Consider the following 18,335-nt stretch of genomic DNA (forward strand, 5'->3'; position numbering starts at 1 on the left):
GATTTCCCATAATCTTTCCCACACATTGATGGAAATCAATACAACAGGTACCAAATAACATTTAAGAAGTGTACACACAGATCAGCACGTTTGAGATCTAGAAAATCTCTTACAAACACACCCTTAGAAACATTCTATTAAAATGTAATAAAGGGGAAAATATATCTTGAAATAGAACAGTTAGCAAGCTTAGGAAGTTATTTCCTTACCTGGTTTACATTTATGACACCTTCTTCCCTGATGGTGAGGCAGGCAAACACACTGTCCATTGATTTGGTTACAAAAAGTTTCTGGCATTGTCCCCAAAGGATCACAGTTGCAAATGTCACAGCCAAGAAGATTTTCAGTAGTAAGATTGTACGTATGAGGCATACACTGACTGCACTGAAGGCCCATGGCACCAGCTTTGCAATGACATTGTCCAGTAGATTTGTCACACATGATAGAGCTGTTTACTGTGCCAGCTTTGTCACAATTACATGGCACACAGGCTAAGGAATCATTTAGTTGCATTCTGTAGTATCCATCCAAACATTCACTGCATTGTCTTTCCCCAAAGTTTGGCTTGCAATCACACTGCCCTGTTTTAGGGTCACATACAGTACCAGAAACAGATCCAGATATATGACAGTCACAAGACTTACAGCCAAGATCATCCAACCCATAAAAACCATCAGTGCAAGTATCACAATAAAGTCCTTTGATATATTCCTTACAATTGCACTGACCAGTTGAAGGGTTACAGAAATCGTTCACAGAACCATAGATACTGCACTGGCAAGAGACACAACCACCTTTCTTCGAATTTAAGAGGTGTTTATATCCAAAATTGCAGTGTTCACATCTGAGACCTGAACAGAGAAATGATATTATTAAAATTTTGTGTTGGAGAGGAGGATCACTTCTTTCAAAAGCAGAGTTGAAGGTCAGCATACCTATGTTGTACTGTAGGAATCCCTGAAATGGAAGAAACTATATGACATGCAGGCCAATCCTACCAGCAAAACATACCTTACCTCTTTTTCTTCCCTCTGTACTTCAGTTATGAAGCCCAAACAACATAACATGTCAAGAAAAATACCTGAAGAGCAAACTACTCTAGTTAGTTGAGATCAGCAAGCCAAGTTACTGGCCAAATGCAGGGCAAATATATGCCCCATCTCCACCTAGTGAACAAAACCTTTCCATCTGGAGAACAACTCAGTTGTAAATTTGCTAGTAGAGCATGCTTTGCAAAGAGAAGGTCCCAAATCTGCTGTCAGGGAGTACCAACAAACTGAAGTAGATAGATCAATGGTCTAGCTCAACATATGTCCCTTTGACTATTACATTTCCTCACAGTTTTGATATTGCTCTCATCATGTTAGTTAAAACTTACAGTATTCTGAACATTAAGGAATTTGAAATTGCTAAGGCCTGCTTACCATCAGCTTTGTAGATATTGGTTATGAAATGCCCTATTAGGCCCAATAAGCACTAGTGTTGTTGTTTTTTAAGAGACCATCTGTTTTAGTACATAGTTTTAACTGTCTTTTCTGCTGTACTAATTTGGTGATCTGTTTAATATGATTCTATCCTATTTAAATTATTTGTTGTTTTAATCTGAAACTGTTTTAAATTGCTTATATTGTTTTAATTGTATGATGCACTGAATTCACATGAATTCTTGGGACTAACAATTAGATAGAGGACTTTATTCTAGATACTGAAAATAAGGTTACTAGAACTAAATTTTATACTTTTTTCTAATGTTAAATATTTCAGCATTTATTAACAGTTATTTCCAAATGTGTATAATGTTTTGTTTTCACATTCCAAAATGAAATGATATTACCCTTGAGACTAAAATTGTTTTTTCAGTGTGTCAACCTGTATCTCCATTTCTAGTCATGACTTCATGCTCAAATATTGCTTATGAATTTGACTATTTTTGGCTTTGTTTTAATTCAGATATTGTATCTATGGGTTTATATACCTTCTCAATTGCTCAATATTGCTCAATAAATACCAGTTCAAATTTATACCTTCCCACTTTGTGCATGCATGTGTTTCTGTGCATGGACACACACACACACACAATATTTGTATGTCTGTGTATACATACACAGATAAACAAAATATACATGTATAAACAACACAATTCTATAAAAATGCGCAATTTTTGTGGAATGAAGGTATGGTTTATACATTTTAAATAACGAATAACTAAGTTTTCTTCAATAAAACTCCCACACTCCTGCCATTCCTTAACTGCACCATAAAACAATACAAGAATCCCACATTTTAATACAGAAATACATTCTTTTTTTAAAAAAAAATACCTAAGCATACACATATAAAATCTACTATGTTGAAGAACAACCCCCCAAACGGTAGAAAATGCATTATATATGGATAAAAACTAGAGAACTCCAACAGAAGGCAAGTTCCTTTAGCAGTGATGAATGGCTCACCTAAGGCATATCATTTAATTTCAATAAGGAAAATAAAAAAGGACCACTATTGCCGCAAATTTTAAAAATAACTGTATTGTTAACAAGAATTATGACTCATTTTGAACTATTAAAATTGGTCTACATGGATTCATATCATATCAGTTTTAAAAATATGCACAGTGCTTATTTGAATATGCCATACATATTCCTGACAGGTAATCTATTCCTAACGATACTGAGAAAGGCCTACAGGGCATCACATTCAATGTTAACAAGTACAGGGGAGTTAGCACGCTTGGCATTTAATTCACATTCTTCTCTCTTTTTTTATTCTAGATGAATGACCTACTTTAATAAAATTATTGGTGCTAATGTATTTTACTGGTGATAGGATCATTAGTAAGATTTAACAGTTGTGCTAACTCTAACAGCTAACGCTTCATAACATTGCAGCACTTAGTTACATTTTCTGTTATCAAGCTTGTTTAAACAGTCTCAATGACAATGGACTCTAAGGTTACTTGTTCATCCAGTTGTTTTGTAAATCAGCATGTATTTTAAATAGATGCAGATTCTGCATGCTTAATGTTTTGATATAGCTTGAAAACTGGCACCCCAGGTTTTATTAGATGAGTAGTTGAAGGAGGGTCCTATATGAACAGATGCAGATTTCTGGTAGTAGCATCAAAATTATGGAATTCTCTTCCCAGAGAAGCTTGCCTGGTATCTACATTGTGGTCTTTTCAGTGCCAGCAGAACATTACTGTATTTTACTTTCCCATGCTGTTAGTTTGTATGCTTTCACTGCATGGATGATCTTGGTATTAAATTCTCCTTGTCTCCACTAGTTTTTTTTTTAAACATGCTACTAAATTTTGTAAATGTTATGCTGGCTGTATTTGCATTGGACAGAATTCTCAATTGCAGTCTGTGTTACATAACTTTATGTATACTTAGCTACATAGCACAAATGTTAAAATAACCTGTTACTGAATTGTGAAGATGCATATCAGGCACTAGCAAGAGTGTCCTGATGCACACAGAGCTCTGCCAATGCACACTGGTACTCCCTAGCTAGTGTCCCAGTCCCATCATTCCCATTATGCATCAACCACTCCACTAACTCTCCTACATGGTTACTTGACAGCAGTCCCTTGCTGAATAAATGCTATGGAAGTTATGGAACTGCTCGATATTATTTCCCACAGATCTAAGTCCAGTTACTAAGATGTAAGTCGCCAAGTGAATTCTGGCCACTATTTCCAATCAAAACTTTGGTTGTACTTGATTTGAATGTTAATTTTTTCAGATAAAAAATTGATGGCATTATACCAAGTTATAAATAAATTAATAAAATGAGTAAATAAGAAACTCCAATCATTTAAGAACTGTGGATCAGCTTCCCAGATAAAGGGCATATCAAAGGATGAATTAATACAACTAAAATCAGGTAGAGTCAATTCCCTCTCATGTACTTAGAGGTACGTACTATAAAGTTTTTGTTCCTGCTACTACTATTATAGCATGGATCAAGTATATTGCCGCAGTCTAGGCCATTTGATAATTCTAGTGCAAATCCACACCGTTATTATAACAAACGTGAATACCAATTCTAATGGCCATTTGTTTGGATGTGAAATTGCATCTTCATGTCTAACAATTAATATAGATTATGTAACGAAGAGAGTACCAAAGTATTAGTTTCATTTACTTTTTTAAAACTTTAATCCTCTGTGAAAGAACTTCAAAATTAGCAGATGTATTTTGAAACACATCTAGAGCTAGGATTGCCAAACTGAAAACTGGGGATGGGTCCTATATTTTTAAAGGTTGTGTAGAAGAAGGAATTTCATCAGGTTTTGCTTCTCATGCAACCAGGTAACAGCCAATACCTGATGGAATTCCACCTTTTACACATCCCTTAAAATAGAGTAATGTTCTCCAGTTTTCCCTCTAAAAACCTCAAGTGGGTCCTGAGGCTATTTTTGTGGACTTAGCTTCTCTAGATTTCTTCTACTTCCTTTTTCCTGCAAAAAAGAAAAAGAAAAAAAGGAGATTGTGCCACTGAAAGCCTTCAAAAGCAGCATTCCACCTTTCCAACAGTGCAGAGAACTTATTATGAATTTAATATTTCTTTTTTTTTAAATAACCCAATGGTAGTGACTTCTATTTTTGTTTGGTTTTCTATTATCTGGCATTTTTGTCCATCCATGTAACTCCTGTAAGTTTCTACATCAGAAAGTTGGCCTACTGAAATTTTCTCACCTGTGATCTATGTGACAGATATTAGATATAATGATAACATGGGGTGATTGTACGTGTTGTCTGTTTACAAAGAAAATAAAATTATGTGCAATCAACATGCAGGGGAGCTTACACATGGCCTCCTGTCCATTCACCTTTTTTAACTTCCAGTTTTTTCAGTAAGACACTCAGATGGAGATTTCAAGATTGGTAAAATTGAGGGGGATGCTGCATTTTTTTCTTTGGCATGGTACTTACCACCAATAAGAGGCGTACTAGCGCTGATTCTAGGCAACCGCACAGTCACTAACCCTAGAACATACGGGGCGGCATAACCATGGCAGCACCCTGTGTACACGGGCACCACCATGGTTACGTAAGCGACGGGTGGCATCCACACGTCGCCACACATAGTTTACGTAATGAGTGTGCCATTGACGCACTCATTACATCTGCCCTGCAGCGGAAAAAGAACGCGCTTTTCCCAGGTTCTTTTTTGTTTGGAGGGAAGTTGCACAGTTTGGCAGCTGCAGCTTCCCTCCAGAGGAAAGTAGGTCGCTGGCAGGCCACCCTTTTCAGGAGGTCTGTCCCAGGCCTTTGTTGTCCTAAGGCCTGGATTAGAGAGATAGGAAATTTGAAATAAAACTGAATTTTAAAAAACTTCTTATCTGCTTCTCCTGAATGAATTACATGAAGACAAGCTTTCAGCTGCAATCCTGTAACAAAGAGCCTTGGAGTCCCATCAGATCCAATTGGATTTACACTAAATATATTTGTGTAAAATTGCACTGCACTGGAAAATATTGGAGTGGGGCTACTTGCAGTGTCTGGGGGCTCACACTGAACTTTCCAGAACATCCTGGGAACCATATTACTGCTGAATCTGGGACAGGATCAAATGGTGCAGTAGCAAAAATAGCATTTCTCTGAACTAAGGAGACTGGGGAACATATATTATTTTTAAGGTCAGCAGCTCCTAGAAGTATAATCAATCAATCTCCACTCACCTTTTTACTAGTAAAGTTTGTAACGGCCACAGCAAATTGTATGGGGAAAATGTCTTATTTTCCATTGCCACTAGTGCAGCATTGAGACTCAGACACACAGTGGGGATGGAGAATCACAAAACACAGCAGGATTTCTGCCTACAAATCTCCTTCTAGACCAGGACCATCATTAAGGGAGTGTTTGGGGTGTGGACTGCACTGGGTGACAACCTAAGGAGGGGTGACACCACTGCTTCCCAAATGTCTTCCTTTTGGCAGAAATGTGCTGTGGCATTCACCCACATCCCTCTAAAACCCTGGAGCTCAGTGGAAGAGAAGGCGTGAGTGGAGCAAGGCTCAGTGGGCATAGAAAGGAGAGGCCAGAGGGTGGGTTTTTCTTCTTCTTAAAGAATCTTACCAAATGTTCACTTTAATCACATGAAACTGTAAAAATAAATAAATTAAGGCTGTGCTTATGATACTGTAAAGTAAAGGTATAATTTTAATTTTGCTAGTTGTTTATGTCACAACTATTGCTATTCCAAATAATATATGGGAATTATGATTTATGAATAACAGTACAAAAAGCATTATTAAATATTCTGTATGGTATAGTATGTAAGGTATGGGGATAGTATGGGGGGGGGGGTAATATCATGTGATGCCAAAACTAGTGATGCCACTCTTCTAGATCATAACTCTGGAATGCCCTTCCCTGGAAGGCTAGGCTAGGCCCTCTCTACTTTCCTTTTGCCAGAAGTCAAAAACATTTTTATTTAGTTAGACTTTTAATATATAATCATGACAGAGTGGCTTATATATGGGGTGTGCATTTTAGTTATTCTTTAATGTATGTAATTTTGTATTGTTTTTACTTTGATGCTTTTAATTATTTTAAAACTTTTATTGTAAAATTTGAAAATGTTTTTATTTGTGAGCCACTTCACATCCCTTTTTAGGAGAAAGGTGACATAAAATTGAAATAAATAAATATATTTTTAATAATTTTGGTACTGTTTACATTATTTAACTTCAGTTTATGCCAGGCACTGTTTTTCAATAAATGGTTATTCAATAAACTGTTGACAACGTGAAGAATACTAATATTTATTTATTTATTTATTTATTTATTTGCGTTTAAGTGACATTCTGAGGGATATAGAGTTTCCACTTTGAATTCCTTTCATCAAGGAATTTTCCTTGCATAATATTGCCATACATCAATATTTCAAAGTGCATTATGTGCACTGTATATTTTGGGTGCTTGATAAATTTTGTTCTTACATAGATGTGGCTCCCCTCAAATATGTTGGAAGTAATAAATTGCTATAATCAAATCTAATTTCTGGAAAATACCTGTGGGAACAGCAAACAAAAAAATCACGTCTTGTTTAAAAAATGATAAATAACACTGAAGGTAGTAGTTTATTATAATCAACTTGGCATTGAATTACAAAATTAAAATTACGTGGCCCTTGATGACTAACCCTAGCAATGTATAAGATCTGTAGAATTATGTTGACATTTTGCATTTCACAGGAGCAGTTCAAAGAATTATAATAGGAAAAAAAATGGGAAAGATTTATCACAAAAGCCCCTGTAGCAGAAAATATTTCTGAGAAGGAAAAATCCATTTATTTTGGTCTGCTAAGAAAACTGACATATCAACTGTTTGCTTAGAACTCATTAAGTTTATAACATCATGAAAGAGTGCCATTTTCCTGAAAGAAACATTTGTGGAAGCAGTAAGCAAATTATACTATTTCTATCTTTTATTATTATGATAGAATATGTGAAGTGGAAGGTGTTGCTGTATCTACTGAATACAGAAAAATTGAAAGAACAGATTAACAGGATTATTAAGTGAATAATTATATGCTGCTAAATCAGGCATACACAGTTTCTCATGAAAAAAGAAACACATTGGATCCACACATTTTTTAAATGAAAAATCCAGCATCTAGCATTTTATTTCTAGGGAAGAGAAATAAGTCTGGCTTAGATTCCTGTCTTACACCTACCAATGACATTTTCCTTGCATTTGCACTGGCCTGAATTTTGGTGACAGGTAATATCTCCATTGACTGTCCCAGAGGTATTGCAGTTACATGGGCTGCAGCCACCAGGGTCTGACTGTTGTAGATTGTAGAATCCTTCCTGGCACTGATTGCACTGTCTGCCAGACACATGTCTCTTACAATTACACTGGCCTCCAATCTAGAAAGGTACAAAAAGAAAAATGTTGTAGAATGATGAACATATCTTCCCCACCCCTTTCACCCCGCCGCCCTGATAGACACTCATTAGCAACATGGATGAGTTGACAGGACAGAAAACCTTCAAGTGGAAACAGGGACAAAACAGATCTCTGGAGGATATGCTCTGCTAGTGGTTTATGCTCTAGAAGTTAACTCACAGTAAAGGCAAACTACAGACATGATGGGGATGCAAATTCATTAGTATCAATTAATGAGGAACAGGCAGTAGGGGCTGGGGGTAAACCATAATGAACTAGCACACATATGGAAATCCTGTAAGAATACATGATACCTGTGGTTTTTTGTGGTCTACTGTGTGGTCAGCTACCAAACACAGCTCAAGCTGCTCCCACCATCATTACATTATTGAATTCTTCCCATTCTACAAGTGCCACACAATTTTGTTGGACAAAAGAATCAGGAGAGTCATCCTGGAACATCATCTAACCCAGGACAACTGCTGTTTGGCAGGCTATCAGGAACCCAATTTAAGTGAGGAAGACGGAGTGCAAAGAGGTTTTTCCCAGCACAACTGAACTCCCGACATCTGCATTGTGAACTGTCATGAGTATTCATTTCAGTGGCAAAGAAGCCTACCATACAGTGTTCCTCTGCCACCTCAGCAGGTTGACTGGCACTAAGAAAGGAGTGGAGTGAACTCAGTACTCAGTAAAGGTGTGTATGTGAAATAATCACAACGTGCATGGAACTACAAAACACAAAAGAGTGTTCTTCTTTCAAGCACTAGGTGAAAACTAGTGGGGCAAATTTGTAATTTGTATTCTTTGGGTGGGGGGGAGGTTAAAATGTGCCAATGATATTTTTCTTATTCCATACTATTTGTTGTTAATTTTCAGGAACAGTTGCAACATCTGGTTGCAACCCTCCATTTTAAATACACACACACACACACACACACACACAGAGAGAGAGAGAGAGAGAGAGAGAGAGAGAGACAAGTAACATCAAAAAAGTCATGCAGGGCATCATCTGGTTCATTCTATTTTTGTTTCATTTGTTTTTTTGGACATTCCCCTAATGATATATATTGTGATATATGCTGCAGGGTTCACATGCTGAATCTTTTTACAATGCATGGTGGGAAAGTTAAGGTAATTCTTTCATTGTCTTCTCCCAATTTCAGTAATGAAAATTCGGTACTTGGGCTTCAGATATATATATATATATAGAGAGAGAGAGAGAGAGGAGAAATCTCACATAATTGTTCTTTTCTGGAATTCTGTATCTTCGTTTAGGCTAAATGACATATAGCTGGTTCTGTATAGGAAAGCATTGATGAACTGCTAGGAATGGTAAATTATGCAGAGAAAGTGTATTCTGGCCCATTTTTAACACATTTCCTTGACAATTATCCTTGTGACGTGACAATTAATTTTCATGAGCCAGGGCCATATTCCTTATGATTCCATCTTCTTTGGGTCAGCCTTGGAAACACTTCCTTCAATAATGCCTTTCTATTTCATGTAATTCATTTCAACCCATTCTCCACAGCCTTATTAATCTATTTTTTAATGCCTCTTAATCATTTTGCTCTACCTTGCTCCTATTTCAGAAGTCTATTGATGCCTTATTGAGCTGTACAGTCTAACCCATTTTTCCTTATTTTCTTTTTTATATGAACTTGGTTTTGGTCTCATTTCTCAGCCTTATATATTGCTACCTTTCCAGCCAATCAAAAAACAAAAACAAAATTTCTCCTCAAAGTACAATAATGTAGTGCAGATTAAGTGCCACTGGAAACAAGAAATCTCAAAAGTGGCATTTAACACACACACACACACACACACACACACACACACACACACACACACACTTCTTATTACATCATGTGATCTTGGAATTGTTTCCAAGTGTCTTAAAGGGTTTTAAATTCTATGGTCTTAGTCAGGAAAGAGCTGTTATAAGAAACACAAAATCAGTGCCTGTACTTTACCATTATTATACGAATAACGACATTACTGTAGGATTTCACTTTGCTTTTTACAAGCCAAAATGGCAACAAGCTCTTCAATGGTAGAAAATATCAAATCTTGCTTTGCTCACACAGCCCCTTGAAAGATCAAAGCTACCAATAAAAGACTGTCCCCTGTGAGCATCAAAACAAACACTAAATGACAGGAAAAGTCACAAAACGTTACCAGATAAAGGGAATTCCCATCATTGCACCAATAAAGAAAATTCAAATTCTAGTAAGAATACAGTAAGTGAATCAGTTTCAGATTGAAGCAGATCCCAGGCTGAAGAGTGCATTTCTTCCCTTACATATTTTCTTAGCCTTTTGAAAGGAATTAATCAGTTAGTAATATGAAATGTGGCAACCAATGTTCTGAATGTATTCTGGTTAACCTTATTCACAACCAATATTTTCAAATAAAATGCAGGATATTAAAATAACTGTCACTGCCCACTCCCCCACCCCACTTTTTAAACATGAGCCCAAGAGAGATGCAATTTTCCATCCTACCCATTGCATTTGTTTCTCTGAGTATAAGGTTCAGGTGAAATGGATGATGGATGTGGGGTGAGAAAAGAGATCTATGTGACAAGCAAGAGAGACAGACTTAGCTTGGCAAGCATTAAAGAACAGGGGGAAGGAAGAGAGAAGAAGGACTTACAAGACGTAAGACTACGTGATTCCTCAGTCTGAATGGGTGGAATTTATCCAGTTCTAGATGAAATGTAATTAGTTTGCACTCTGAGTGGATCCAGGATTGTCACTTGAAGCACAAGTGACCACATCATAGAGTGTCTTCTACCAGTTTCAGTTGATGGTTCCTGAACCTATCTGGACAAGGAACACCTGGCTATTGTGGCTGACACTATTGTGGCTGACACTAATCTACCTAATATGTTCTGAATATATTCTTGTTAACCTTATTCACAATCAGTTTGCCTCTGAGAACAACCTAAAGTGCTGTTTTTGACCTATAAAGCTAAATAAAGGTTCAGGATCTTAGGATTTTATGGACCTCTCTTCGCAATATGAACTTTTTTGGACCTCAAAATCAGCATCTCAGATGCTTTTCTCCATTAGTTTCAATCAAAGGACTTTATCATATAGGAGTCTTTGACAGGTATCACACGATGTTGGGTCTATCTTGCTGTTGACTTTCATCCCATTTGTTACCATAGTGCACCTTTTAATTGATGTACAAAACCCATCAATTGGCTCCCAATCTTACTGCTATTCCATTATTTGTTTAATGTGACAGTTCCCCTTCTGTGACAGTTCCACTTCTCGGTCAATTATGTGGTGCAAGTATGCATGACTCTGCCCCTCGCTCCCTCTTTCCCTTCTGCCTTATGGCAATTGCAGCTGCTAACACCTTCCCAAAGCCAGCTGCTGTGTGCACATTCACACAGCAATCACCTTCAGGAGACAGTTGGCAGCTGCAATTTCTTGGCCCCTCCTGAAGCACAGGGCTGCTGTTTGAATGTACACACAGCAGCCCTATGCTTTGGGAGTTGGGGGGGGGGGGAGCAGCAATCGCAGCTGATAACACTTTACCAAAGCCAATTGTTGTGTGTACATTCAGCAGCTGGCTTTGGGAGGCAATTGGCAGCAGTGAAGTCCTGTTCCCATCTTTTATCCTGGAAGACAATGTTTGGCAGTATACAAAACAGATTATGTTGTTGGTGTTGTTGTTGTGATTGTCATCATCATCATTGTCGTTGTCATCCTGCCCTTCTCCCAAAACTGGGACTCAGGGCAGCTTACAACATTTAAAAAAACCAACAATCGTACAATTAAAAGCATATATGGACTGGCAAAGCACTATCATGATGTAATGAGAAATTATGTCCAACTGGTATGCTCTGATGCTTAAACTAGTAGGACTGTGGTGGGACAGCAGGCTGGTGTTATTAGATGGCAGGTCTGATGATATTCTAGGTCAAACCTACTTACCCCATCACAGAGTTGGCTACTGTTTGTGGTTCCTGCTATGTTGCACTCACAAGGTTTACAAACATCCAGAGCTGAAAGATCTGCATCAACATGCTGAAAGAAGAAATCCTTACACAATTCACAGTTTCTTCCTGAATAAAGAAAAGATTATGCATTATAGCTTCCAATTCATTAAAATTAGCTGTATAATTCAAAATTAAAGACTATTCCTTTGAGAGAATTCTATAATTTTCAGGACGTCCATTTTAATGCACCTTTCATCTCTACCTGCCAATTTAGTGATCCAGAGCATATGAAACAATGAACCTGTTACAAACTGTGTTTTACTCCATTAAACTTCCAGCTGTTACATAACACAACACTCATATAAAGCTATTCTGCATGAAGATCTATTCTCTACTTTTGAAAAAAGAAGTTATGCTTCAACATCAAACTTTCTATACTGTCCTTAAAAAGGAAAGCCAAGAGTACTAAAGTGTCAAAAATATCACCACAAAATATGCCACACAGTTATAAATTTAGAAGGTATAGCTTGTCTTTTATATAGTAGAATGAGGAATATTCAAATCAAATGACCGATAGATATGTGATATGGAAATGCAGAGATTCACTGAATGCACAGGAAAACATTACATCTGCTCTGAGGGACCCCTACAGTTTAAAGAGAGCTATGGTTCCCAAAGTAGGAGAAACTATGACAATCATATTGTAGATTGTCTCCCACATAGGCTTCACATTCCTGACCATTTCTTGGCTACTATTTTGACAAGGTGTTGGGTGGAATACTACATATAGTGTCTATTGTTTCTTTCAGAGTGGCAACTACAACATCAGAGCACAGCTTGGCAAATTAAAAGGATTGCTAAAATGGAATGCTGAAGCCATCCATAAGTGAACAGCAATATGGTAGTGGTCTGGGACCAAATTAGTGATGGCTTCCATGTGTCATTATATTCATTCTTCTTAAAATTGACATTTTAAGTTTGGTTTTAAAGGATGTTTATCAATGTGTATGCTAGGGATTCAACCTTGGACTTTCTGGTTTTACCCAGTTACGTCACCATCCTGGCACAAGGCCACAAAGCTAACATTTTCAAAGTTAGCATAATGCCAGTATCCAATAGAGATTTTAAAAACACAAATGCACAAGTTGGAGTGCAAAGCAGTTGTGCAACCAGTTATACAATCTTAGAAACAGATTTTTGTGCAGCCTGCTGTGCATAACTTTTTGGGCAATAGGGTAACTCAGCATAATTACACTGGTAAGGTTTTTCAGCCTGCTAACATTGGATTTAGACCTTTGTGTGCAAAATATGTGCTTTATCTCTGAATTAGAGCAATTCTCCAGTGCATGTGACATGTACTGTGGTCTAGAAATGGTGAGAAGTTCAAAGACATGGGGTACATTATACTGTATACACGAATGTATGTGCATGATCTTGATACATATGTTGCAACCACACACTATGGCTGAGATCCCACATCATGCTTATGAGATGTAAATATACACTCACACTGTTTCATGGTTCTTCCACTGTAGCAGCCTTCTGCAGATTGACATTGTGCAACTGATTGTATCTACCTGTTTATAAACCCACTGTGCAATGGAGAATGCAGAGTGTCAGATCTCGGTCATCCTGGTACTTTGAAGGCATTGATGAATAATTATGCACCATTCAACAATGCATGGATGACATCTTGTTGGTTAGTTCCAACTAGAATAGATTTATTATTTCAATTGTTGAACGCTGAGTCAACACATAAATAAATTCAGTGGGTTCCATGCTGTAGTTTAGCTAATACTAGCAGGATCTAAGCTCATTGAAGTGATTTCACTTGTGGAACTTGGCTTAGTCATCTATTAAATTAATCTATCTATTGTATACTGGCCAAAAAATGTACAGCCACACAAGTAAGGGAATGTAACACATGTATATGATGCCAATACGATTATAAACAATAAATCTGAATTTTCAGCTATACAAAATACCCTTAGATCTTGGTCCATTTTCATGTAATGCATATATTTATGAAATACAAATCCATTCCTTTTCCTGGACCCCATGGAAATGCAAATTTCCTCAGACTTCATCTTCTAAAGTAATGGTGCTTCTGAACGAGCAGAGGAGCCAACCACAGTGAATATATGTGATTTTATTCTGTTGTACTAATTACCTGTGGTGTTATGTTGACAGTCATCACAGACTCCACCGCCGCCTCTATGATGTTCATTAGGAAAAGAATCCATTGTCCTGTTGTAGTGACAGCTTATTGCATGGCCATAACATTGGCAAGGTTTGCAATTATAAGCATGAACTTGATCTCCTGGATGAAAAGGCTTGTCATTGTACAGTGGCCAACAGTGATCACACTAGAATAAATGGAGGATTACAAAGGCATTATTATATGTAATACCTACATATGTACAAGTATATATACATAATAGTGTGTATTCCCTATGTACTATAGTGCTGCAGTTGGAAATGTAACTTGCAGGACACCTTGCCCTAAGCAAATTTTCTAAAAGCTTAAACTGCATTTGTAGACACATTGACTCCAAAGAGAATCTCATTAGATTCAATAGTACTTTCCCTCTAGAACATCTTAATGCTTGGTCCTTATCCAGTTTTATATTACTATCAGTGTTTCTGATAACACACATCCCCAGACAGAGAAATTAGTTCCTGGAACCATTCCTCACTCCCACCTAAACTGGCGATCACAGCTAATATAATCTATATTTCTGTGGCTGTGGTTTTAGCATGATGTTTGAAAAGGGTCACCCATGATAGTCATGCAAACAAGCTAGTAAACTGTGAGGTAGACAATTTCTTCTGTTAGGTGGATTTATAACATTGGCTGACTGAACCTAAAGGGTGCTCACCAATTGATCCATTCTAGAGAGCAATGACTAGTGGAGTGTTACAGGGTTCTGTCCTGGGCACAGTGCTATTTAACATCTATATAACTGACTTGAATGATCAAATGTGCAAATGACATAAAATTATGGGTGGTAGCTAATACCACTGGAGAACAGGATCAGAGTTCAAAATATTCTTTACAGATCTGAGAGCTGGGACCAAAATAACCAAATTAATTTCAATAGCAAAAAATGTTAGATACTACACTTAGGCAGAAAAAATAAATGGCACCGATATAAGATGGATGACACCTGACCTGACAACAGTACATGTGAAAGGGATCTAGGAGTCTTATTAGACCACAAGTGGAATACAGTTCAACAGTGTGATGTGGCAGCTTAAAAAGCCAATGCGATCGCAGACTGCATCAATAGGAGCATAGTACAGTGGACCCTTGTTATACGCTGGGATTTGGTTCCAAGATCCCCCATGTATAACAACATCTGTGTATGCTCAAGTCCCATTAAATATAATGACATAGCAAAATGGTGTCCCTTATAAAAAATGGAAAATCAAGTTTGATAGTTGAAATGCATACTTTTTTGAATATTTTCAAACCGTGCATGCTTGAATCCATGTATTAAAAATCAGTGTAAAAGAAGGGCTGACTGTATCTAGATTGAGGGAAGCAATACTGCCACTCTATTCTGCTTTGTTCAGACCTCACCTCGAATATTGTGTACAGTTGTGGACACTACTGTTCAAGAGGGATATTGCAAGCTGCACATGTCTAGAGGAGGGCAACCAAAATGATAAAAGGTCTAGAAGATTTTCCCTGCTTTTTTGCCAGCAGACTTGGGCCACCTTAGGAGGCCTCAGAGCTGCTCTGGGGACATGTGTCATCTGTGTATCCTTCCCCCAAACCAGCCGGAAGCTGCACTTTTTGGTCCGTCTGTTTCAGGCCATGATTCTGCAGCGCAAGACATTGCTCATGTTGTCCAAGAAGTTTGAAACCAAGGCCTGAATCTATTTCTAGTCTGAGTTACAATAAACTGATTGACTTGAGGAGATTTACCTACTTATTCACTCTTCATTCAGACAGTGGATTCCATTGGTCTACTTCAGTTGGACCAAGTAATCAAATTTGGGACAGATTTTTGTATATCTGTCTCTCTAAATCTAAAATGTATTTTCCACACAGTGCAGCCACTCATGCAAGATCAATATTTTTTTCAGAACTGTAAACCTTTGTGTTATCTTTACACAGTTGCCATCATCTGCATAATCATTAAAGGGAATGTTCAAGGGGAGATCTCCCAATTACTTGGACAGTTCTTCTGTATAGGACTTAAACACACAGCTGCTTTGAGTTACACAGTTTTGTTGGCCTGGTAAATGATTACAGCATCCTTTAAACAGTTGGGCCCATTACAGACTGCCCTAAAGGGGAGGTCTTGGGCCGCTGCCGGTTGCAGCGCGGAGGAGTCGCAGCAGCCAAACCACGCTACTCCTCCGCGCTGCAAAGAAGGAGTGCGAAAATCGCTCTCCTTCCGGCAACCCGGAAGAGACGTCACAAGTGCCAAAGCACGCACTCGCGGTGTCACTTCCAGGCCGAGACGTGTGGACGCAGAGCGTCCGCTATGTTAAAATGGCGGCGGCCATGTGGAACGGCCGCTGCCATTTGTTACGGACTCTGTCCGTAACAGGGTAAGGGACGTCTGGAAGAGACGCCCCTTTTTCAAAATGGGACATCCTAAGGATGTCCCTTATGGCCATGTGTAATGCGCCTTAGTGTCATAACATCTATACAATGCCTTGAAGTAGTATTCAATCCATCTGCTTTGAGTTTTCCACATTTTGTTGTGTGATGCCCTGAAATTGAAATGGATTTAACTGAAATTATTACCACTTGATATACACAAGATACCTCTGTGGACATGCAACATCTTTTTACCATGGTCGAAAATGTAAGAAAATAAAAGAGACGTGGTACTTTCTGGTTGCATGTCACCGCATGTGCACACCTTAAATAGTTTCTAGTGGAACTCATTGCAACCACAAGTCCCATAAATAGTGCCCACCTATGTGCAATTTAATGCCACATGGCATCAGATTAAATACTGTATATCTGGTTCTGGAAGGTCCCAGTGTTTGTTGGAGAGATTTTCTAAACAAACAACATACTGAAGACCAAGGAGCTATCCAAATATGTTTAGAGTTAAATTGTGCAGAAGCACCAGTCTGGGCTGGGTTATATATATTTTTAAAAACCCTCAGACTATCAATATCCTTTGGAGCACAGTTAAATCCATTATTACAAAATAGAAACTAAGTGGCTCAACCATGATTCTGCCTAGGGAAGGCCATTCACAAAAAGTCAATGACTGGATAAGGTGAGCACTAGTGAGAGAAGCAACCAAAAGGTCACTCATAACTCTGAAGAAACTGGAGAGATCTTCTGTTGAATGGGAGAAATTGTCCATGGAACAATTATCTGATGTTAAAAAGAGACAGAATCTCAGGATGTGTAAAAGAAGATTTAATTTCTCAAATTAGCCCAATGGATTTTGTCAGCGTCAGTGTGGTGTAGTGTATGTTATTTTACTGTTGTTGTTGTTGTTGTTGTTGTTGTTGTTGTTATTATTATTATTATAGTTTATTTCTATAGCGCTGTAAATGTACCTGGCTTAAGGAGACTACGTGTGAAAGATCTAGGAGTCCAAATAGACCACAGGTTGAACATGAATCAACAGTGTGATTCGGCAGCTAAAAAGGCCAATGCAATTTTACTCTGCATCAATAAAAGTATAGTGTCTTCTAGATAAAGAGAAGTAATAGTACCACTGTATTCTGCTTTGATCAGTCACCACCTGGAATACTGTGTCCAATTCTGGGCACCACAAATTCAAAAAGGACATTGAGAAACTGGAGTGTGTCCAAAGGAGGGCGACTAAAATGGTGAAGGGTCTGAAAACCATGTCCCATATATGAGGAACGCCTTAGGGAGCTGGGGATGTTTAGCCTGGAGAAGAGAAGGTTAAGAAGTGATATGATAGCCCTGTTTAAATATCTGAAGGGATGTCACATTGAGGAGGAAACAAGCTTGTTTTCTGCTGCTCCAGAGAACAGGACCTGGAACAATGGATGCAAAGTACAGGAAAAGAGATTCCACTTCAACATTAGGAGGAACTTCCTGACAGTAAGGACTGTTCGACAGTGGAACAAACTCCCTCGGAGTGTAGCGGAGTCTCCTTCCTTGGAGCTCTTTAAGCAGAGGCTGGATGGCCATCTGTTGGGAATGCTCTGATTGAGAGTTCCTGCATGGCAGGGGGTTGGACTGGATGGCCCTTGTGGTCTCTTCCAACTCTACGATTCTATGATATATATATATATATATATATATATATATATATATATATACACACACACACACACACACACACACACACACACACACACACAATATATGGACTGTTAGGGTTTATTCACTGTGAAACCTAATTATTAAGTAGTAAACCTTTCATTTGCAGTCTACACAGCTGTTAATATTAAGACTTAAAAATGTTTATTTATTACATGTCTCCATTGTTATATTAAAGGTCACATTCACTAACTTTTGGTGT

At 37.9% G+C, this 18,335-nt stretch overlaps 1 protein-coding gene across 1 annotated transcript in view; it reads right to left on the minus strand.

Moving 5' to 3' along the window:
- USH2A (usherin) overlaps positions 1-18,335 on the minus strand; it is a 665,032-nt gene that overhangs the window by 535,279 nt on the left and 111,418 nt on the right. Inside the window, exons 9-12 of the mRNA XM_089528326.1 lie at positions 14,027-14,222; positions 11,852-11,982; positions 7,687-7,882; positions 210-851 (exon numbers count right to left, since the gene is read on the minus strand). Of these exons, the coding sequence (XP_089384452.1) occupies positions 210-851; positions 7,687-7,882; positions 11,852-11,982; positions 14,027-14,222 (1,165 nt within the window). The remainder of the gene's footprint in view (positions 1-209; positions 852-7,686; positions 7,883-11,851; positions 11,983-14,026; positions 14,223-18,335) is intronic.

Source organism: Sceloporus occidentalis, unplaced genomic scaffold (genome assembly GCF_023333645.1).
Source record: "Sceloporus occidentalis isolate IW3139 unplaced genomic scaffold, rSceOcc1.0.p SCAF_6, whole genome shotgun sequence".
In the NCBI taxonomy this organism is placed as follows: domain Eukaryota; kingdom Metazoa; phylum Chordata; class Lepidosauria; order Squamata; family Phrynosomatidae; genus Sceloporus; species Sceloporus occidentalis.